At 42.9% G+C, this 22,742-nt stretch overlaps 1 protein-coding gene across 9 annotated transcripts in view; it reads left to right on the forward strand.

Annotated features, from left to right (window-relative positions):
- Positions 1-3,442: 3,442 nt before the first annotated feature.
- FANCC (FA complementation group C) overlaps positions 3,443-22,742 on the forward strand; it is a 75,303-nt gene continuing 56,003 nt past the window's right edge. For 5 of the 9 annotated variants that reach the window (XR_014224366.1, XR_014224367.1, XR_014224368.1 and 2 more), the window contains exons 1-3: positions 3,443-3,552; positions 7,738-7,831; positions 21,086-21,292. Coding sequence is in view for 1 of the 9 variants with exons in the window: in XM_082241587.1 (XP_082097713.1) it covers positions 7,808-7,831; positions 21,086-21,292 (231 nt within the window). In the remaining 8 variants the exon portion in view is untranslated. Of the gene's footprint in view, positions 3,553-3,738; positions 3,835-4,104; positions 4,160-7,737; positions 7,832-21,085; positions 21,293-22,742 lie in introns of those variants that run through there. The other 4 variants (XR_014224370.1, XR_014224371.1, XR_014224372.1 and 1 more) reach the window with 4 other exon arrangements.

Consider the following 22,742-nt stretch of genomic DNA (forward strand, 5'->3'; position numbering starts at 1 on the left):
AACCTGGACATTTGCAACTGATTGCTGCAATAAAACACAGCAACTTACTGATTCAACATCTTTAAAACAGAAGGGAAGCCTTATTCAGAGTCAATGCACTGTAAACCATCCCTAACCATTAAAGGTTTGAAACTAGTGCCAGGCAGGGGTACAGCTCTGAAGGCCATTTGAGACTGGGCCACTTGGCTATAAATAAATGGATGGTAAGAATAAGAGCCTAGTGTTCATACCTATAAGGGAGGTGCTAATCTGCTTTGGGGGTTCTTTTTATAATGTTGATGCTGGCTTTTTCAATGTTTTTCCATAGCGTACGTGTGTGTGCGAGAGAGAGATGGGGACCACATGAGAGCGTATAAGAAACTGTGGTTTTGGTGTTTGGAATTTGCTACTGGCAAGTTTTTATAGTACGGAATCCAAGATAAATACCAGGTAGGGCTCTCTCTCTCTCTTTTGCATACATACTTTTCATTTGGAAATGTTTTTAAAATCTCCTAAAATGCAGGATGTTGCACCTGGTGTTCCAGAATTTGCTTAGGGAGGGAGACCTTTGGGATTCATCTTCGCACTTTTTTTTATTTCGTTTTTTGTTTAGCTAACGGCTGCCTTGATAAAAGCAGTGGTAAAAGCTTCCAGCTATGCAGTGGCTGTTTGCCCCATACCCAGAAACACAGAGGAGAGGTTAAGTTCATCACAGCCTCAAAACCAGGGATGGGCAGCCTGTGGATTATAATTTCCATGATCTCTGATTATAGGCCACGCTGGGTTGATGGAAGTTGGAGTCCAACAACTGGGGGGTCCCAGGTACCCCGTACCTGCTCCAAAGGGCCCCCAGGAACTTGCAGCATCAACTTGCCCCCACCCTATTATGTTTACTTTGTACTTATAGGTAAAGGTAAAGTGACCCCTGACCATTAGGTCCAGTCATGACCGACTCTGGGGTTGCGGCACTCATCTCGCTTTATTGGCTGAGGGAGCCGGCGTACAGCTTCCAGGTCATGTGTCCAGCATGACTCAGCCACTTCTGGCAAACCAAAGCAGCGCACGGAAACGCCGTTTACCTTCCTGCCGGAGTGGTACCTATTTATCTACTTGCACTTTGACGTACTTTTGAACTGCTAGGTTGGCAGGAGCAGGGACCGAGCAACGGGAGCTCACCCCGTCGCGGGGATTCGAACCGCTGACCTTCTGATCGGCAAGTCCTAGGCTCTGTGGTTTAACCCACAGTGTCACCCGCGTCCCCTACTTTGTACTTATACAAGACTGTAATAATACCAGAGTATACAAAAGGACCCTGGTTTATATGAGAATGTTTACCGTTAGACGCAGCTTTTCAATATTGACTTTTAAACACAAATGTATTAGGAAGTAGCCTCACAAAACAAGCAGGCTTTGTATAGCAATCCAATATTAATCACAGAGTCTTTTTTGTGGAAAATCATTTGTGAAGTTACTTATGCATGCTAATTCACCAGAAAGCTTTGCCATGTAAGATGGTATATATTTCTTGTGAGAGGCGGCATGTCCTGAACTCCATTTGACTCTGATGGAAGGCTTTGCCTCTTTGAACAAGTGTGTGTTGAAACAAATGCATACTTTAATTGTAAAAGGGACATGTCAGGAAAGCTGCCAGTTCCAATTCATTTAATTTCAGTCAGTACAAATTGGCTAGCGTGTTTTGCTGGAGTTCATAACCTCTGAATTTCTATAGTCCTTGTGCATCTCTTATTAAAAGATGGAACCCTGGGAACACTTCAGTATTTCTCTATGGGCCTCCCAAACTGTTTGGAGAAGGGTAGCCCTTTGAAGTTGGCAGAGAGCCTCTGTGCTGCAAGGAACGGGTATTCCTGAGCTTCTGCAAACAGCAGCTAGCTGAATCAGCACCTACATTGGCTCAGCAGCATCCTTTAGGTACCGGTAATTAAGGACCAAATGTGACAAGAAGAACAAATCCAGCTACTCACCTCAGGAAAAAGTAGTCAGCAGCACAAACCAGGATTAATCTGGGACCTATCCCTCCCAAAGACTGATCCAGAGTCAAGCTTTCCACTGTTCGGGATACAACATTACTTCCAAATTTTGTCAGTTAACATATAAATATAATTTTATATTTGTCCAAAGCTGTGATGCACCCATAGTCTAAAAAGCAATCAAATCTACTTGACGCAGAATTTTTACAAAATTATTCCAAAACAACACAACCAGTTACACATTTTATTTTTGGATGTTAGCTTTATTAGTTGTCTGAGATATCAGACAGAGTCCTAAAACTACTCACCAGTAGGGAAAAACTCATTAAGGACCAGGCTGATGGACCTCAGAAGGTAAAGAATGGGGAGTGGGGGGGTGCTATGTGAACAGGGTAGAAGAACTGACAACGGCAGTTCCAGCTGGAGCTCAGAGTGATAAATATATGATCTCTGCTTCCTCTTTTATCGTCTCCACAACCCTGTATGGTAGGTCAGGCGGAAAGTGAATAATTAGCCCAAAGCAGGGATAATAGAATCTGTCGATTTCAGGTTCTCTCAGTTTCTCATTTTTTGCATCTTAAGTTCTGTCCTCCACATCAATTTGCATTTTTTATGACAAAAACCTTCTTGCAAATTTACCAGCAGTTAACTGTAAATTTCTCCTAAGATACATGTTTGTATGCAACTTGGCCTAATCTACATATTTTAACGGAGCAATTCCCTGTAATGGCATGCATGTTTGTATCTTATTTTCAGGACTATGTGCAAACTTTGCTCCAGTACAGTGGTACCTCGGGTTACATATGCTTCAGGTTACAGACTCTGCTAACCCAGAATATTACTTGGCTGGAAAACTGTACGGTAAAATTTGGAGAAGTGAATTTTTGAAGGATGGCTTAAGTTTTTGTTCTCCTATGGTTTTGGAAAAACTGATTTGCCTTCAAAGGTGAACGGAATTGACCCCCCACCCCCCCACCCCCAATTCCCAAAGAGCTTCATGCGGATTTGAAGTCTCTCCAGACCTTCTAACCATTCGGACTGAATGTAGATATGTTAATAAAATGATTAAGAAAAACAATAACAATCCCAGAATGCGGGGGGAGGGAAGAGTCACTGCTGATTATCCTCGCCCTTGTGAACCAGCATCCTGTTCCCAAGGAAGACCCAACACTCCCGAGAGTCTTCAAACAAGACATGAAAAACAGCCTTCCCCTACTGTATCCGCCCACTTCGCTTCTGAATTCCCCGCAGCTCACATTCAGGGACACATGGACTGCCACTGAACCTGGAGGTTCTACTTCTCACCCGCGCAAGCCCCGTAGCCTCTGTTTTCTGCCCGGCTGGCGGGCTATGAAGGGTTAAAGGCCGCGGCGGAGAAATCCCGCCTCCTGCGTTTAAGGATTGGATGCTACAGGCCTGGGCGGGAGGAAAACAACTACAAAAAAAGAACAACAACACCCGGCCGAGCCTTCATTGGCCGCCGCGGCTGCCACTCGCAGCTCCCTCCCGGAACTCCTTTGTGAAGAGGCCGCCCCGCCGGAGCTTTGAATTGCTGCGCGCGGAGGCAGCAGCAGCGGCGGCGGCGGTGAGTCTCGCTGAACCGAGCAAGAGCGAGTGAAAAAGGCCCCGAGCGCGCGTGCAAAATATACGGCCGAACAGAGAGCGGGCCTGAAACTGCGCGTGTTTACTCGCGTGTAAAAGGGCTGGCGTGGAAGGACCCTCTTTTTTGTGGGGGGGGGGGACGGGACACAAGCGGGGCTGCGACGGGGCTTCTCCCCTCCCCCCCTCACAGGTGTGCAAAGCGCCTCCCGCTCCCCTTGGCGGGGCTGCCCCATTTTGAAGTGAGGCCGGCGAATACGGTTCCCCGGTAGGCAGTGAGGGGATGGTTTCTTTGGGGGGGGGGCGATTAAAAAAATAAAATTGCAAGTGCGAAGTTAAGGGGGGGGCAGCGCGCGCGGGAAGAAGCCAACGGCCCGCCCTCTCACAAGGCTCCTCTGGGCCAGGCGCCCTCCTTGGCCTCGTCAGCGGCCCTGCTGGCCCAAGTTCCCGCGCTTTTCTCCTCAGGGGAGCCGCGCGCCGCCTCTTCCTCGGTCGCCTCCCTCAGGCGGCGGCTCAGGCGAAGGAAACCCCCGCCATGGCCGGGGCCGGCAAAGCCCCATTGCAGCCGCTGGGGCTTACTCCCGAGTAGCCACGTTAATAGCCCTGAGGGAGAGAGGGAGGAAAGCGGGTGTGGGGTGAATGTGGCCGCGGCTACGTAATGGGCGAGCTTTGAAGGCAAGCGGCTAGCCTGCCCAAAAGGGGAAAAAAGAGAGAGAGGCTTATTCGGCAGCTGGCAGAGAATAAGCAGCCAGGGCCACGGCCTGCAATTGGCGAAGCCCAATACAGTGGTACCTCGGGTTAAGTACTTACCGTAATTCGTTCCGCAGGTCTGTTCTTAACCTGCAACTGTTCTTAACCTGAAGCACCACTTTAGCTAATGGGGCCTCCTGCTGCTGCTGCTGCGCCGGAGCACAATTTCTGTTCTCATCCTGAAGCAAAGTTCTTAACCTGAGGTGCTATTTCTGGGTTAGCGGAGTCTGTAACCTGAAGCGTCTGTAACCCGAGGTACCACTGTAGGGATGCCAACTTTGATTCCCCTTCCCCCACAAAAAACAACAACCACACCCCACACACTTGGTTAAATAAAAATCTGGTCTGGTTCACTGAGCAGCATTGGATATTGGATGGCTCGTTCTGGTCATAGAATCAGCTGGAAAGGGATCCCCAAGGGTCATCTAGTCCAACCCTCTGCAATGCCGGAATCTCAAATTAGTTCGTACGTGACAGACGGCCACCCACCTTCTGCATAAAAACTTCCCAAGGAAGGAGAACCCGTCACCACTTTTATTTCCCACAGTAACATAGGAGCCAACTCCTAGGGGCCGAAATAAGATTCTTGAAGGGTGGCCGTGGCCCCCAAGGTTAATGGGCATTGCCATTCAAATGGTGTGTGTGCGCTGAGTCATGCGATCAGTTGTGCAGGGCAGGGCTTACCCCCCCCCCCTCATATTTTATTCAAGTTGGCAACCCTGCTTGGAGGTATTGTGGGGAAATGTAAATGCTTCTTTCCATTGCTGCCTGGGTAGCTTGCCAGGGTGTACTACTTACTGACAGAAGGTAAAGTACAGTGGTGCCCCGCAAGACGAATGCCTCGCAAGACGGAAAACTCGCTAGACGAAAGAGTTTTCCGTTTTGGAGGTGCTTCGCAAAATGAATCTCTTATGGGCTTGCTTCGCAAGATGAAAATGTCTTACGAGTTCCTGCGGTTTTTCCCACCTCCCCCCTTTTTCTAAGCCGCTAAGCCGCTTATCAGCTGATCCGATAAGCCGCTAATCCGTCAATGGGCTTGCTTCACAAGATGAAAAAACCGCTAGACGAAGAGAATCACAGAACGGATTCTTTTCGTCTTGCGAGGCACCACTGTACTGATTCAGGAGGATTTCACCCTGGGGTTTCCTCAGCCAGCAGTATGGAGCGCTCTGTTCTTCCTGCAGTAACCTGCATTTCTCTGCACTGTGTAGGGGAGCAGTATTCCCTCTGCCAGATTCTCTACTGGTTGTGTATGGCAGTGTTTCCCAAACGTTTTTGGGCAACGGCACACCTGTTTACCGGGAAAAAATCTCGCGGCACACCACCATTAAAGCCCCGCCCCGTGACGTCAGCGCGCAGCGTCACGCCGGGAGGGACGCACAAAAGTGAAAGTTTTTTCCCTTCCCCTTGCCGGGGTGGGAGGAGGCAGCAGAGCGAGGGATTGAGGGACGGCGGCAGCTGAGGCGGTGGCGGCTGTTGTGGTGGTGGCGGCGATAGCGGGCGGAGGAGGAGCCGTCGCCGGGAGTTGCTGCTGCTGCTGTTGCTGCTGCTGCCCGGACATGCCGGCCTCCTCCTCCTCCGCTGTCTCGCGCTCCTCCCTTTTGCGCGCGCTGCCCCGCCGCTTGGCACCACCACCGCGGAGCCGCCCCCGGCTCGACGCGGATCCTCGCCGCCGCCGCCTCTCGCCGCCCGACTCGCCCGCCTCCCTCCCACGGCACACCAGCCGGTGTCTCACGGCACACTAGTGTGCCGCGGAACACCGGTTGGGAAACACTGGTGTATGGGATGGAGGAACCAGTCCACCCTTCCTCTGCCAGCCTGCTCACTTGCTTGCATGGAATTATTGGTTGTCTCTTGCTACTAGGCCAGCAACCTTTTTCAGCCGTGGGCCGGTCTACTGTCCCTGAGACCATGTGGTGGGCCGGACTATATATTTTTTTTTGGGGGGGGAGGGAAATCAACGAATTCCTATGCCCCACAAATAACCCAGAGATGCATTTTAAATAAAAGCACACATTCTACTCGTAAAAACACCAGGCAGGCCCCACAAACAAACCAGAGCTGCATTTTAAATAAAAGGGCATATTCTCATGTAAAAGCACGCTGATTACCGGACCGTCCATGAGCCGGATTTAGAAGGTGATTGGGCCGGATGCGGCCCATGGGCCTTAGGTTGTCTACCCCTGTACTAGACTCATATATGACATACAAGACTGCTATAGGCCTAGTCGGACTTAGGGCTCCTGTACCCTTGTTAGGTGTATAGAAGAGAGAATTTCATGACTGTGTAGGTTGTCATGAAAGGTTTTCATATACTGTACAGTATATACTTAAATGCTGGCTCTTTAAGAGCTTGGAGGTGTTGCTTCAAGGCAAGTAGTGTGTGTCATACTCATTTCCTGCTCCAAGGAGCTTATATTCTTTGCAGTCTTTGTGTACATGTCTGTCCTCTTGCAGACATCTGTCCCACCGGTCTTGGAACTGTTTAAAATGGTGAATGATAGCACACAACATATAGTCAGCATGAACATCATTCCATCTAAAGCTGATTCTGTTGATCTGGTGCCTGTCAGCTGGGCAGGGTAACAGGGCCACCCACAGTTAAGAGGAGGTACCTGCATACTTGGGAGTCCCCCAGTATGTTGGTAAGTAGTAAGTTAGTAAATTAAAAGAAAAACAGCCACTGAAAATGGACTGACACATCATGCTCAGTGGCTTTAAAATTCAAATGTTGAGAGAAAATGGGGATGTGAGGGAATTACTTGAGCCCCTAAAATGGTCATTGTACCTTGCTGCTGGAGGAAAGGCTGGGGGAATTCATGCTGCAAAGTTAAAGAACTTATCTCCATGCGCTATATGGTGAGGTTTCAGGAGGAGAAAGGGTGCTGGTTCCCACACTAAAAAGCTCCCCTCTGCCTGCTATATAACACATTCAGGTTCAGAATCAGAACTGAGCACAATGGGGGAAGGTTTTTTTGGGGGGGTAGGTAGCTAAGATAGCTTTCCTTGCCACACTGTTACCAGTTTTAGCCTTTGCTAACAAGGCTCCTGTTCAAGGCTGGTTGTTAGGGGCTATTGGGGAATGCCCTGCAACATTAATATGACATAGGAAAGGAGAGCTGAAATATTGTAAAATGTAATGAATGCCGTAAGTTAATAAACTGCATCCCAAGTTCAGCACTTTACATTTTTCTCATTTGCAAACAGGAGGATGTGGTTCTGTTGTCAGCCTTTTGAGCAGTGATATGGGGGGGCTGCTCTTTTACTTTTAATAACCTGACACAGTTATTTAGTAAGTGAAACTCCTGTGGATCGGCCTGCAACGGAAGCAAAAAGACTAGATATATCAACAATTGCTTTAATTTTGAAGACTATTTTTATTTGTAATGTATAACTTTTGGTATATTTTGCTGATCTACAGGTGCAAAGTAAGATGCCTCAATAAACAAAATGAGCGTGTTTGGTGATTTTGACTCACAGATTTAAGTTTGATGTCAAGAATCGCTTCAGCAGAGGTAACCTTAATGGTTTAATTCAGTCTATTATTTTTGTTTTAGCTAAAGATTAGTTTTCAGAAAGCAGAAACTCAATTTCTTTATTTTTATGATTAAAGAATGATAGACTTGTTCCCTGAATGTTGTGTGGTCATTATTTTCCCCCATTTTGATCTTTTGCAGTGTTTTGGGGTTTTAGTATTTTCAAATGTTCTGCTGGTGACAGTGATCCCTTCCATAGTACAGCAATTATTTAAGAGAAGTTTGGGAAGTTATTATCTTGCCAGCAACAGTAACATACTTTGTGAAGGGGTTTCTTAAATTTTTCTCTCCCCCCACACCAATTTTGTTGGCAATATACAGTACAGGCTGATGATTGATCTGCCACTGCCATCTTTTGGATGGAAACAGATTTGCTAAATAAATACTGCAGTTTTTGCCCTCTTGTGGACTGGCATTTATTTTATTTTTATTTTTTTTAAACCCAAACATTGTAGTCCTTAAGACACTTTTTAATAAAGGAGATTATTTTAGACAAAATTGTTTCTCTATTATCAATTATTTTCCTTCATTATTTTTCTGCACAGAAAATATACTTTTGAAATGTGGATTTGATGTACACTGTATAAATGGTTTAGTTATAGTTTTATCCTGAATTAATTAAATCATCTTTAAATGGTCTTTTATCTCATAATTATTTTTCTATCTCCAGATCATGGAGGTTTTAGAGAATTTATTTAGGAAAATTATTGTAACTGTAGAAATAGTTTTACTGACATGCTTAATTCATTTTGTAATTATCAGGTCTTAAATCACTCATTTTAAAGAATATTTTCATGTAAGTGCAACTGATGTTAGTGAAGAGAGTTAAGTTTATGTTGCTGCTTCCAACTGAAATTAATGAGTTTTGAAACATTTGGCTGGAGTGTACTTAGTCTGGAGTAGGTGTGTAGATACATCTTATTTTTTTAAAAAAAATCTGCCTGCAGCAGGAATTAGGGATGGGCGATATATCAGTATAATGACCTAAACTTGTTTGAAGTTCATATTGTGATATTGGTTTCATAATTTTTGACCTGGAAATATATCATGAATCATGGTATGGGTGTGTTTGTCATGCAGGGAAAAACAGAAAAGCCAGCCAATGCCTCTACATAGCTCCATCCTTATTTTAGACATTGTGATATGTCAGTATCTTGCAGTGTTTAGCTGGTGATATATCAAGATGTTGAAAACCAGATATCACCCAGCCCTAGCAGGAATCCTACTGAAGTGAGGGAAAAGAAAACAATATTGGGTTTAAAACAGCCTAATATTTTGTTAGCTACAGCGTCAATGAATTTGGTTGCCTACACATGGTGTTGAGAGCCTGCCTGTTTGACAGAAGAACCTCAACCTATAGTTGGGGAACCTGGGAAAAGTGGAATGGCATAAAATGTCACTCAAGTGTTACAGGAGGAAGACAGCTCTTTTAGTCTAACTCCACTGCCAAACAATTGAATGCTGTTTCACCAGTGCAGCTGCATTGATGCGTTGGGGAAGTGTGAATGAATATCCTTCAGCCAAATGTCATTGTCCATGTTTGAGGGGTGAACATTGCCTGGCCAATGGAAATCAGGAAGCTTGTGAGAACTGTCCAAATGCTGAATCATCCCATTGCCATCCCATTTGTGAAGAAGTGCAATGGCCTGTTTGCTTTTCTCCACTCCTTTGAGGCAATGTGCCCCCCAACCTACCATTCCATTTTCTCTAACATCTCACACCAGATTATGCAGATGCCAGGAAACTGCCATAGGCACTAGTCCAAATTGTGAAACACTGCCAAAGGAGAGGTTATGGCTTCAACCTGGGAGCTTTGTCCAGATTTTAGCATGTGCAGATCCACAAGAACATGGCAGAACTAGTTGCAACAAAATAATAGAGACAGGTCATCAACTTAATAGGCTGATGATCACCAGCTTTTCATTGCTCTAGATTTTGCTTATATTCCCATGCCACAAAGGATATGGCCACAATCCAAAATAAATAGGTGCTGAGCTTGCCTGCTGAGGCTCAGAAATACAATCCCCAAGTGCAAAACTGCAGTAACTGTTGAATGAGAAATGGGTGAGGATCCATTGAAGGGAGAGAGAGAGAGAAGTTCTGGCAGCTGACAATGGGCATTGGCTGGAAATAGGAAAGGCCAGCAAATAAATGTTGTTGTTAATATAATAGTTCGCTAGCTGCCTAATGCCATCCATCTGTACACAATCTACATCAAATTGAAAACACACAAACGTTAACACTACACTGCATCTGGTTGAGTTTTGACCTAATATGTTGAGTGAGCTCATTATGGGTTGGTGCATATGCACCCAAAGGTTAATGCCCTCAGGCATCCCTCAGAAGACATAACTAAGGTGCTAAAAGGATGAGAAGTAAGACCACTGTCTTTACTGCTGGAACTGCCTGTGAAACTCATGGCACTCAAATAAGTAAGCCCGGAACACAAAAGTTAGCAGCCTCAGAAGGTGGTGAACTCTTCTTCATTGGAGTTTTTTAAACAAAAGTTGGATGGCCATCTATCAGGGATTCTTTAGCTGTGATTCCTGCATTGTAGGGAGTTGTGATCCCCTCCAACTCCATAATTCTTTGATTCTATGTGCAGTCTGTCCTATTGGACTTGACAGTGCACCAGCCTTGTTCCTGTGTGCCCAGTACCAGGTGCATTTGCAAAGAAAGCCTTTGGCTTAACTCTAAAATGAGATAACATCCAAAGAGATAGTAATTGTCTTAGGAGTGAGACTGTGCTCACAAAGGGAGACCAAATGTAGCAGTAGAAATGGCTCAGAGACCAACCGTTTCCCCACAGTGTGCCACAGGATTACAAAAAGGCATTAAGACGAATGCCTCGCAAGACGAAAAACGCGCAAGACGAAAGAGTTTTCCGTTTTTTGAGTCGTTCCGCAAGACGAATTTCCCTATGGGCTTGCTTCGCAAGACGAAATGTCTGGCGAGTTCTTGCGAGTTTGTTTCCTTTTTCTTAAAGCCCCTAAGCCGCTAAGCCGTTAATAGCCGCTAAGCCGTTAACAGCAGCTAAGCCGCTAATAGCCGTGCTTCGCAAGACGAAGAGACTCGCGGAACGGATTAATTTCGTCTTGCGAGGCACCACTGTACTATCTGTACAAGTGCCTGTTGAATCAGGCCAGTGGTCCATCTAGTCAGCATCTTGTTCTCACAGCTGCCAACCAGGGGCACTGAGTTTTATTCTTAAGGTTGAGTTTTAAGAAAGGTTTAAGAACCCTTTCAAAAAGAGATCTAGACTGCAGCTTGTACCAGGTTCTGAAGAGCAGAACCTTTCTTGCTGACAGCAAGATTGGTATAGTGGATATATCCAGTGTTCATATTTTGTATGTGGCAGGGACTCTCTGAGCGTGGAAAACATAAAATTACGGTACTTGTCTAGGTCTTACTCAAAGGTTGAGGTGCAATGACTGGTTAATTTATAACTCTAAGGTCAGGATCCACCAGTAAAGACGAAACAAAAGTTGTATGATCATGCAGGTATTTGGCAGAGAGTACATCTTGCTTCAGGGACTCAGGTGGCGCTGTGAGTTAAACCACAGAGCCTAGGACTTGCTGATCAGAAGGTCGGCAGTTCGAATCCCCGCGACGGGGTGAGCTCCATTGCTCGGTCCCTGCTCCTGCCAACCTAGCAGTTCGAAAGCATGTCAAAGTGCAAGTAGATAAATAGGTACTGCTCTGGCGGGAAGGTAAACGGCGTTTCCGTGCGCTGCTCTGGTTTGCCAGAAACGGCTGAGTCATGCTGGCCACATGACCCAGAAGCTGTACGCCGGCTCCCACGGCCAATAAAGTGAGATGAGCTTCGCAACCCCAGAGTCGGCCACGACTGGACCTAATGGTCAGGGGTCCCTTTACCTTTACTTTACATCTTGCTTCAGTTCCCTGACTGGCTATATATTCACATACAGACTTGAGTAGGCTGCTATTTCTTAGACTCAGTTCTTCCGTGGGGCAGCTATTTAATGACTTCAAACAAATATTGAAGGTGCTATGTGTAAATGCCATTGGATTGAGGAAATGTGTACATCCAGGGCGACCTTAGGCCCTTCTTTTAAGGAGTACCCAGCAATATATACTAACACCCTTTTTATTTTGGGTTGTTCCTGTACTCAAAGGAGGAACACCATCTTGCAGGTGCATAGTTATCTATCTTAGCACTTCTGGCTTGAATGCTTTTTATTTTCTGGCTATTTTCAGACACTACAATGTAGACTTTACATAGTATTAAGTTGCTTAGTGTTATGTTTTGGCAGCATTATCTTGGCAGATACCTAGAGGCGTCAGTTGCCTCTGATCCTAGTATAGCTCCTGCACTGAGAGGGAAGACTTCAAATGTTGTACTTCATTCTTGGCACTTTTTTCTTTCAGTTACATAGTACTTTCCATCTATAAATTTCAGTGGACTTCACTACTATTAACAACTTGATATTTATTATTCGATAAAATTTGCATTTTAATTAAAACAGTATATTTATAATAAACAATTTTTTTGTTTTACTATTTTGTTTTACTTTATTTTGTCTCAAATGCATTTATTGTGTTGTAGACTAGAGATGCATGTGTTGCAACCTTAGAAAATTTGGCTTTCCCATTTTCACTGCTTTTCAGATTCTTTATTCACATTTTTTAATGTACAAAAACACATGAAGCTAATTCATGTTCTTGGTATTAAAGGAAGTTCAGTCTACATGTTAATATATAGTTTTGATTTTATGTTCTTTCCTATGCATCATAAAGTGCTTTAAAATAAACTGGAATGTGATAAAGGAGACCCCATCAAAGGAATGGTTTTCTTTGCTTTTAATTTTGAGAATTATTTTTTTCTTACTACTGTCACTCTGAAGATGCTTACTTTGTGGACTCTTTTCTGTTTGAAAAACTTCATTTGCTGATTTAATTTAGTGTGCTCCTCTGTATCCTCTCTCTTACTGACTCGAGTCTTTCACAATATCTGAGGTTACAGATAGTCTCTGTATCCTATGCAACCCATGATTGAAGCTTTGGGGTGTACTGTAGGGAACTGCCTTTAAAACTTGACAAAAGTTACTGACTATAATGTTACAATTCAGACACTAATCCAGATAGCTTACTTGATGGAATAAAGTTAATCCGTTCCATCTTAGAAATGCTGTTTACAGCCTCTGAAGGATGTAACAAATACCCCATGCCTAAACTCCACAGGGTTCCCCACTTCCTAAAAGTATAGAACAACAAGCACTTGACTGGGTGGTTCTGAGGCAGGAGCAAGGCTTTATTTTGTTCTCTCCCCGAAAGCAGCTGTAGTAAGTGGAGGAGAATTATAATTGTCTAGAACTCCTCAGTCAGTGGTAATTTTGTAGCAGCATGAAATGTAATAGGAAGACAGACTCAACGGTCACAGTTAATATGGGGGGGGGGAGGAGTCCCCATGCAGTAGTGTAGGCATTAATTGGAGGAACTTAATTGTAACTGAAAATAAACCAGAGGGAATAGTATTTCATTGTCAATGGCATAGGTTACGTGACCTTTCCCATCTATAATATATGCTAACAAACTCAGTTAAGGTCTAATGTGTCAGGCAACCTGATCCTATGGTGCCTTTTTCAGCTGCTGCTGGGGCAGCACAAGCAGGATTCTATTGTTTTCATGCTCGGCATCTGTGTGGTACATCAAGTCAGTCTTCACAGTCTTGCTTTCGGTTGGAAGACTGAAAAGGCCTTTTCCAAGAGAATATTCTAGCTCTGTTTGCACTTTTAAAACATGTTCACTGAATACATGTTCACTGGGATTCTGTGCTTGCCATCTCAGCTCCCAAGCTCCATAAGCAGACGGTATGAGTTAGGCCCCATATACATTTAACAGTACAGGAGTGGGCTCAATACAGATTGAGGTTGAATCCTGACAAGACAGAAGTACTGTTTTCGGAGGACAGGAGGACAGGAGGTGGGCAGGTGTGGAGGACTCCCTGGTCCTGAATAGGGTAACTGTGCCCCTGAAGGACCAGGTGCGCAGCCTGGGAGTCATTTTGAACTCACAGCTGTCCATGGAGGCACAGGTCAATTCTGTGTCCAGGGCAGCTGTTTACCAGCTCCATCTGGTATGCAGGCTGAGACCCTATCTGTCTCACGAGAGTGGTGCATGCTCTAGTTCTCTCTCGCTTGGACTACTGCAATACGCTCTATGTGGGGCTACCTTTGAAGGTGACTCGGAAACTACAATTAATCCAGAATGTGGCAGCTAGACTGGTGACTGGGAGCTGCCGCTGAGACCACATAACACCAGTTTTGAAAGACCTACATTGGCTCCCAGTACATTTCCAAGCACAATTCAAAGTGTTGGTGCTGACCTTTAAAGCCCTAAACGGCCTTGGTCCAGTATACCTGAAGGAGCGTCTCCACCCCCATCATTCTGCCCGGACACTGAGGTCCAGCGCCGAGGGCCTTCTGGCGGTTACCTCACTGTGAGAAGCCAAGTTACAGGGAACCAGGCAGAGGGCCTTCTCGGTAGTGGCACCCCGCCCTGTGGAATGCTCTCCCACCAGATGTCAAAGAGAAAAACAACTACCAGACTTTTAGGAGACATCTGAAGGCAGCCCTGTTTAGGGTAGCTTTTAATGTTTAACAGACTATTGTATTTTAATATTTTGTTGGACAGGGTAAAAATACATCATTATTATTATTGTTGTTGTTGTTGTTGTTGTTGTTGTTATTATTATTATTATTATTATTATTATTATTATTATTACTATTATACACACAATTGGGATCTCCTGTCTTTTGATTTGTGCTCTGCAAATAACATGGATACTGTTCTGGAATATTTTATCACTCTTAAGTTATTAAAGGCATTTTGCTATTTCTAATCTTATAGAAATGATTAAGCAAAGATCAATCTTCATTCCTCTCTCTCCCTCCTTCCCTCTCCCTCCCTGCTTTCTTCCAGTTGTGATGTTTTGTTTTTTCATAGTTTCAAGAGGAGGCAGAAAACTACTTCCCATTCCCTATTCCCAATCACCCTTCTCAATTGTTTTTTTGCCAGAATTCACTCAATGGACCTATTTTGTAAAAGAGTTGAATGGGGAATCAGCTTAGGGTTCTGGATTTGGAGTAGGGAAATGGTGGTGTTTCCCCAACTGTTTCTCCGTTCAAAATCACTTGCAAAGCTTTTTTGTTTAATCAAAATACAGTTTTCTTTCACACAAGCTTGCATGTAATGTATAGCTTGCCAGACTAAATTAGAATGCTGACTCTCTGAAAATTGGGGGGGGGGGGGGAACGGGACACCTTAAGTGTTGGGATTTCTGAAACTAGTCTTTAAACTAGTCTTTAAAGAATTTAAAGACTTTGTAGTTCAGATGGTCTCTTTCATTTGAGTGCCATCAAGGTTGAGTGGAGTTTGTTTTAAGCAGTGTGCTGCTTAAACAGCCTGTAGGCATAGTGTTGAGTTCCTTCCTTGATTTCACTTAGTTTTGGTAATGCAGAAATTCTTTGCTTCCCTCTAGGGAAGTGGCAGACTTCTTTGAGAGGTATACATGGAATGAGTGAAATCATTGCTTTTCTTGGCCTCTTGGGAAGTATATAGGTATATTAGAAAGTTATAATGAAGAAATGGAAAAAGGGATTTCCTCATTGGTTTCCATGTTCATTTACTACTAAGATGTCATATACAGTAAAGTGCATTTTAAGTCTCTTTTTGCCAACTATCCAGAAGCTGTTTGTGAATATGGCCTTATTTTCAAAAGTAAGTCATAGTTCCCTTGGGTCTCTTGCTTTTTGTTTTTTTAATTTATCATTGTAAGACCCTAGACTCTCTGGTGCTAACAGAACTGGTATTGATAGTAAATATAATTTACTGTTTGGATATCTGTTAAAGTTGCCTTAAACCTTAGCACATAGCAAATTCAAGTGGAGCACTTAGCATGAGAATTCCTGTGGTAAATAACTTTGTAAAGCACCATGTGCAGTGATAGAAATGCTCTTTCTTTCCCTCTCTAAAGCACACACATATGCCTTCTTTATGAAAAAGACAATGAGTGGCATTCAACTAAGTTTACTCAGAGTAGACATATTGAAATTAATGGACCCAACTTAGTCATATTAATTTCAGTGGGCCTTCTCTGAGTAAAACTCAGTTCACTACTATCCCATGTTAATTTTTAACATGTTAATTTTTTTAGATTTCACCTGTAGCAAAGGAGGGTATCTGACAGCTCCCTTGTTGAGAATATATAAAGGAAAAGTTTTTACAGGTGATGGATAGTTTAAGCTCTCTGAGGTAATAGAAAATACATTTTTGAGAACATCACTGTGCATCCTCTGTGGTGCTTAGTTGAATACCAAAGTTTGGATTCCCAGCCCTAAAGTTCAGGTGCATAAAACTGACAGTGTCAAATGACAAGACTCCTTAAAAATGCCTAGTGGAGCAGCTGCAAATTAGTAGCAGAGCTAAACAATGCAAATCTCTAATGGCTAATTAACATATTTCCCTGGACCAGTTGCAGATTACTGAGACTGTTGAGAGACAGGTAAAAGATCACATTTGGAGAATATGTTTACTAAAACATGGAGGTCATAATGCTCAACCGATTTTCACTATAGTGTTGCTTTTTATATAAAGCATCGACATCCTCTTTATATGGCTGAAATGCTAGCTTAAGATGTTCTTCATGTTATTCATTCAGATTTTCTGGATAATTGAAAAGCCAACTGTGTTTTGGCTTATTAGCCTTCTTCACTGGCCTTGGCTTTTTTCAGCTTCCTTTATGCTGAGTTCAGATTATCCAAAAACACACACATTCTTTTGGGGGAAATATGTGTAATGAAAAACCAAATCAGCCATTTTTTTTGAATTGTTAAACTAAAAGCTATCTTCTGCACACCAAATTATATCCCAGTATCACCCTTGCTTGTGTCAAGATCAAAAGTAATTATATCCAGATTGCAAGAATTTGCAATCATCAGTTAAAAAAACAACATCTAATCTTATCTCAGTTTATAAAGTATATATTTGCTAATGTAAAATTGTAGGACTTAGTGGTTACTAGTTGTTTCTGTGAACTTGTGTAAAATTATATGCTATTAAAGTACCAAAATAATTCCATTGTACACCTGACCTTACAGTGTTAATCAAGTTTCTTGCTCTATTCCATAGATTCATAGAATTTCCATGTATTCTGTGAAGACTCTCAGTGACAGCAATAATCAATATTCCATTCACATATATCTTAATACAGTGTAATAGCCATAATGGCAAGAAGTGCGGCATAACTCCTTGGATGATTATATCTTTGAATTTTAAAATAACAGATATCCATTCTTTATCCTCATTAAGTCCATAGAGCCAGCCACCCGGCCTTCCTTTTTCAATGTGCATATAATTGTTTCCCTGACCACAAGAAAGATTAAGCTCAGGATAGGAGAACACAAAAGTTGTATTAGGACCCAGAGGCTTCATGCACCATTGGTTAAACATTTTATAGAACACGGTGTTAAATCTCTAACATTTTGTTGCATTAAGAAGGTAAGAATTTGAAGGTCTGGTCTTAACTAATTCATTTCAGTTAGAGGAACTGCTTGAGCCACATCTAAAGGATGCTTTTACTTGTGAAGAGTTTATGGTCTACATATTACACCTGTGCACTAGTTGTGCTTCTGATTGATGCAGTTTTGATATTATTCATGGTGCGTTTTGTTCTTTGCAAGGAATCATAGAATCAGGGCTGTTTTTCTAGAAAAAGAGGTGCTTCTCTTATGCCACCACCCTTCGTCGCACCAATTGCCACCTGCAGCCTCCATCGCACAAAGCACCATGTTTTATAGGATAAATAAGTATGCTTTTTGTTCTTCACTGCTGCAATGGCCCTTCAGCAACTGAATGCTCATTATTTTTTTTTCCTCCAATAATTGACTAATAAAGAATAGGAACTATAGTTTGACTTAATCCAGATCCATAAAAAGCTTTAATAGTAATTGCAATGAAAACAACATGGCCTTTGTGTATACTTCCTTTGATATATATAATGCAGACATTGTTTGAACACTAGCCACCAAGTTGAATTGTTGCTTTCCCCACTTTGAGAAGTATCCAAATTCATAAAAGTGTATGGAAAAATACTGTTTTCTGTTATTGTTGTTTCTCTACCTCTAAAAAAACCTCAGCCAACATCAAGATTGGCAACTACATATAGGTTGCTAAGTAAGGTGTTGCTTTCTATTTCTTTTTCTGGCAGCAACAAATTTCTGAATATAAATATTCCCTTCTCCTGTTGATTCACCAGGGCTGTCTACAAATCATGCCTCCCACCTAGTGAAACTGGTACAATGTGACAGACAGCTGAGCTAGACCAGAATCTGGTGGTGTGGTACTTTGAAACTCCAGCAGAGTTCTGGAGCCTCTCTCTGATTGACTATAAAGACAGCTAGCCAGAGGCGGGGTGGAAACAGCACTTTTTCTGTTTCTAAGAGAGTGTTCAGATAGGGAGATAGTTTGAGGAGAAGAGATAGAGAGTGAGAGCGAGCTGGAGAGTTGGTTCTGATCTGTGTGTAACATCCACTCTGAGTCTCTGAGCTTAGAAAGAAAGACAGTGTTTAGTGTCTTGTTGTATTTGTGATAAATCTTTCTTATTTGTTCAACTTCTGCCTGAGTCTCCATGTATCAAAGTTTACACAAAAAGATAACCTGTGGTGACTATAGGGTATATGGAGGGGGATTCTCCTCATATGATGTGGAGCCCTGCCCTAGTTCTCTTGTCCCTTTGATCTTGTCCCTACCCCTAATAGCCAAAGCTAGAGAGCATAAAGTTTATGCACCCCACTTCCCTGAGTGGCAAGAAGATGAGGAGTAGAGCTACAGGGTTTAATTTCCCCTTGGATGAAACAGCATTGGGGGCTTATTGCACCTTTTGTAATAATGCTAACAAATATCCAAAATGAGGGGGTGAGCAGGTAGGAATCTAGGGAGGTAGTGCTGTCCGCACCTGGGTCATGACACCCAGGTAACAGCAGCAGTAATCTGTAAAGAAGTATTGGTTTGCCCCAAAGCATGCTCTTCAGTCACTGCTTCTTCTAAGCCAGAGGTTGGCAACCATGAGGGTCGCTTAACTGGCCCATGAGCCGCCCCCGACCGAGCTGCGCGCTGCATACACGCCCTAGCTCACGGGTGTCAAACACAAGGCCCGCGGGCCGAATCCGGCCCGCCAGACCTCGTCATGTGGCCCGTGTAGCCGCCGCCGGCCACCAGCCTTCACCTTTTATTCTCACTTTTTTTTTTGACACAAGAAAGCCGCCTCTTCAGCGCATGCGCGGCAGCCTACAAGCCAGAGAACGTCTGCCCTCTAGCGGCGCCGGCCATTTTACGCAGGAAACCTCCACTTTACATGCATTCAGGAAACCTCCACTTGTTTTTATATTGAGCACATTTGAATATCTACTTGCCATTATTCTGACTATGTTTTTGCTTTCAGAGCGAGTTATTACAAAAAACAGTAATAATTGAATGCAGTGACAATAATTTATGATAATAAAGAGTGGACACATAGTCCTACAGATACAACCGGCCCTTTGAGGGTGACCAAACTGCTGATGCGGCCCCCGATGAATTTGAGTTTGACACCCCTGCCCTAGCTAGTAGTGGTAGCAGTAGTAATACAGTAGTCTACACCTTAACGGGTGTAGACTACTGTACTACTACACCTTATACAACTGGCAGAGTATTCGTCGGCCCTGTATCCTTTGTAAATACAATAAATTTCCACCATGTGGCATAGTTTTTGTGGTTTTTCTGCAATACAGATTTTAGTTCCAATGGCATGAACAATCTTTGTCACTTTCTGGCTCACATCTTAGAAGTTTTTTTGGCTTAGCTTTAGCTATGATCTTGATCTTACCTGGCTGTCATGAACCAGATGGCAACTTGTGGGTTCCTTACATCATGGGTGTAGCCAAGGGGGGCAGCTGACCCCCCCTAGATCAAGTAAAACAATAGAAATACTTAACTAACTCACCAATCACGTCAGTTCTGCCCCTCCCACAAAGTCCTTGCCCCCCCCATACAAAGTCCTGCCCCACAACAAAAATCCTGACTATGCCCATGTCTCACATCACCATCATATAAACAAATAAATCTGCCCTAGGGGGGCATGGAAAGTGAATTTATTATTATTAATTTATTTATTGAGTTTATATACCATCTTATACCCGGAGGTCTCAGGGTTCACAGAATAAAATCAAAATATAAAACCACAAAATACATAATTAAAATAAAAAGAACCCTGCTCCCCCCAAAAAAACCCACATTTTGAAAGGGAATAGGATGTCAATCAAATCAACCAAAGGCCTGGTTAAAAAGGAACGTTTTTGCCTGGCACCTAAAGGTGTATAATGAAGGCGCCAGGTGAACTTCTCTAGGAAGAGCATTCCACAGAAGGGGAGCCACAGCAGAGAAGGCCTGTTCTCATATTACCACCCTCCGGGTCTCTTGAGGAGGAGGTAGACGAAGAAGGGCCTCACTCAGAAGATGATCTCAGGGTCCGGGTACGTTTATATGGAAAGAAGCGGTCCTTGAGGTGTTGCGATTCTGAGCCGTTAAAGGCTTTATAGGTCAAAATCAGCACTTTGAATAGGTTATTGCAATTTCTAGGAAGAAAAAGGATAACCTGCCTTCTCTCCATGTGAAACATTAAATTGTGGTTGAATTCTGATGTGGTCATAGAACATTCAAATATGTATCTTACATGGAAAGTTGTGATTTATGATATTTTAAAAGACTTCTGATTTGTGAATTCTGGGAATTAGCAGTATTGCTCTTGTTCCAAACATGTGGTTTCTGGGTGAAGTATTGCAGCCCAAGGGTGTCTTAAGTTTAAAAAATAGAATTCGGACTGTGCATTTGTTTCCCAAAGGTTACAGTTTGTACATGCCTCTGTCAGAGAGTGTGTGTGTGTGTGTGTGTGTGTGTCTGTTTCCTTAACTATTCATACCAGAATGATGTTTCACTGCTGGTTTAGCAAAGTATTGATTAGAAAATAGTAAAAATGCAGGAACATGATAACAGTTTTTTACAATATATTGTAATGATTATTTTTCTTCCACTTCTGCACAGAAATGAAGAAATGTTCCATTTTAGGAGCCAATAGATTCACATGCATCATGCAAACTGCAAACATTTTTAATCATGTATCTCACCATGTGTTAAATGTTAGCAAAGTGTTACTGTTTTGTTTGTTTTTTATCACAGAAGAGCTTTCTCATACATCTTTTTAACTATCAAGGTGAGGGGATGGCCAAAGATACTAGAGTCACTAAATTCGGCTTCGACTTTTGGCTGCACAAGACTATTGAATGGGGTCAGACGAGCACTTCAGAATCTCAGCAAGATGTCTGCCTTCACTTGCCTGAATTACAGGAATTTCTACTACAGATTTATGGAGCTTTGAAACATATGGTAAGTGAATTAACTGGAAGAATGAACTGTTTTGAAGACTGTTACAGAAACGTTCTGCACCCCACATTTTGACAAGACAGAAAGCTAACAGTAGCAGAGAGCCTTGTAGCATTGACCTAATGTATTGCTGGATCACAGAAGCAAATTGGTGAAACAGCCACAGGTAATGCAAACAGGAATGTGTTTCCTGTGTTCCTGATTTATTGTGAAAGGAGCTTTTTCTTTTTGATTGGTTATGTTCTCACATGAGATTTCCTACTCAACACAGTAACCTTTTTAAAAATACTTTAAAATAAACAAGTATTTGATTCTGGTTTTCAGGTCATAAATTGGATTATTTAAAGACTCTTAACATGCAATACTATAACTTATCTCTTAAATCTTAAGGAGTCTGCTGACACAGTAACCCTACTGATGTAGCATTCAAAGAAATTTCAGACCACCATCATTGGATCACAAATATTTCTTATTTCTAGTTGTGCCTGTGCAAAATTAGTATTGCCCTGGAATTCCTTACCATTTTTTAGAAAACAATTTATTAGTCATTGGGGCATTTTGCTATACAGTGGTGCCCCGCAAGACGAATGCCTCGCAAGACGGAAAACCCGCTAGACGAAAGGGTTTTCCGTTTTGGAGCTGCTTCGCAAAACGAATTTCCTATGGGCTTGCTTCGCAAGATGAAAATGTCTTGCGAGTTCCTGCGGGTTTTTTTCCCTCCCCCCCTTTTCCCCAAGCCGCTAAGCCGCTTATCAGCTGATCCTGAGCCGCTTATCAGCTGATCCGCTAAGCCGCTAAACCGCTTATCAGCTGATCCGCTAAGCCCTCTAAGCCGCTAATAGCGCTAATCCGCTAAGCTGCTAATGGGCTTGCTTCGCAAGACGAAAAAACCGCAAGACAAAGAGACTCGCGGAACGGATTCTTTTCCACTTGCGAGGCACCACTGTATCTGTATGCATGAAAATGTATTTTACTGCTACAGCATTTAGCCTACATTACTAGTATAAAAGGTGAGAAAAATGTTTATAGATAATAATTGTCAAATATCTGATGGACTATAGAAAAATAAGCTATAGACCAGTGATGAATTACATTATGTGTTTGTGAAACTGATTCCCACCCCCTGAAATGCCTAATTATAATGAATGTCTTGTGAAGCTTGGCCACAGATTCATCTTATGTATTTGCCCAATATTCATTTATTTGTTTGTTGAATTTATATTCTACCTTTCTATAAAATCTTGCTCAAGCCTAGCTCCAATTATGGGATGAATCTGAAACATTTATTGCAGCAGCTTGTGACAATTTTCTTTTCTGCTACTTATATATTATCTTAGGTTAGTACCATTTTAAAAGCCTCTGTTTATTAGACAGTAAAACTACAAAAATGGAAAAAATGGACTGATTGCGTAAGAATGTTTATAAACTACACCATGCATTACTTTTATAGCAA

This window comes from Podarcis vaucheri (genome assembly GCF_965113315.1).
Source record: "Podarcis vaucheri genome assembly, chromosome: 11".
Classification (NCBI taxonomy): Eukaryota; Metazoa; Chordata; class Lepidosauria; order Squamata; family Lacertidae; genus Podarcis; species Podarcis vaucheri.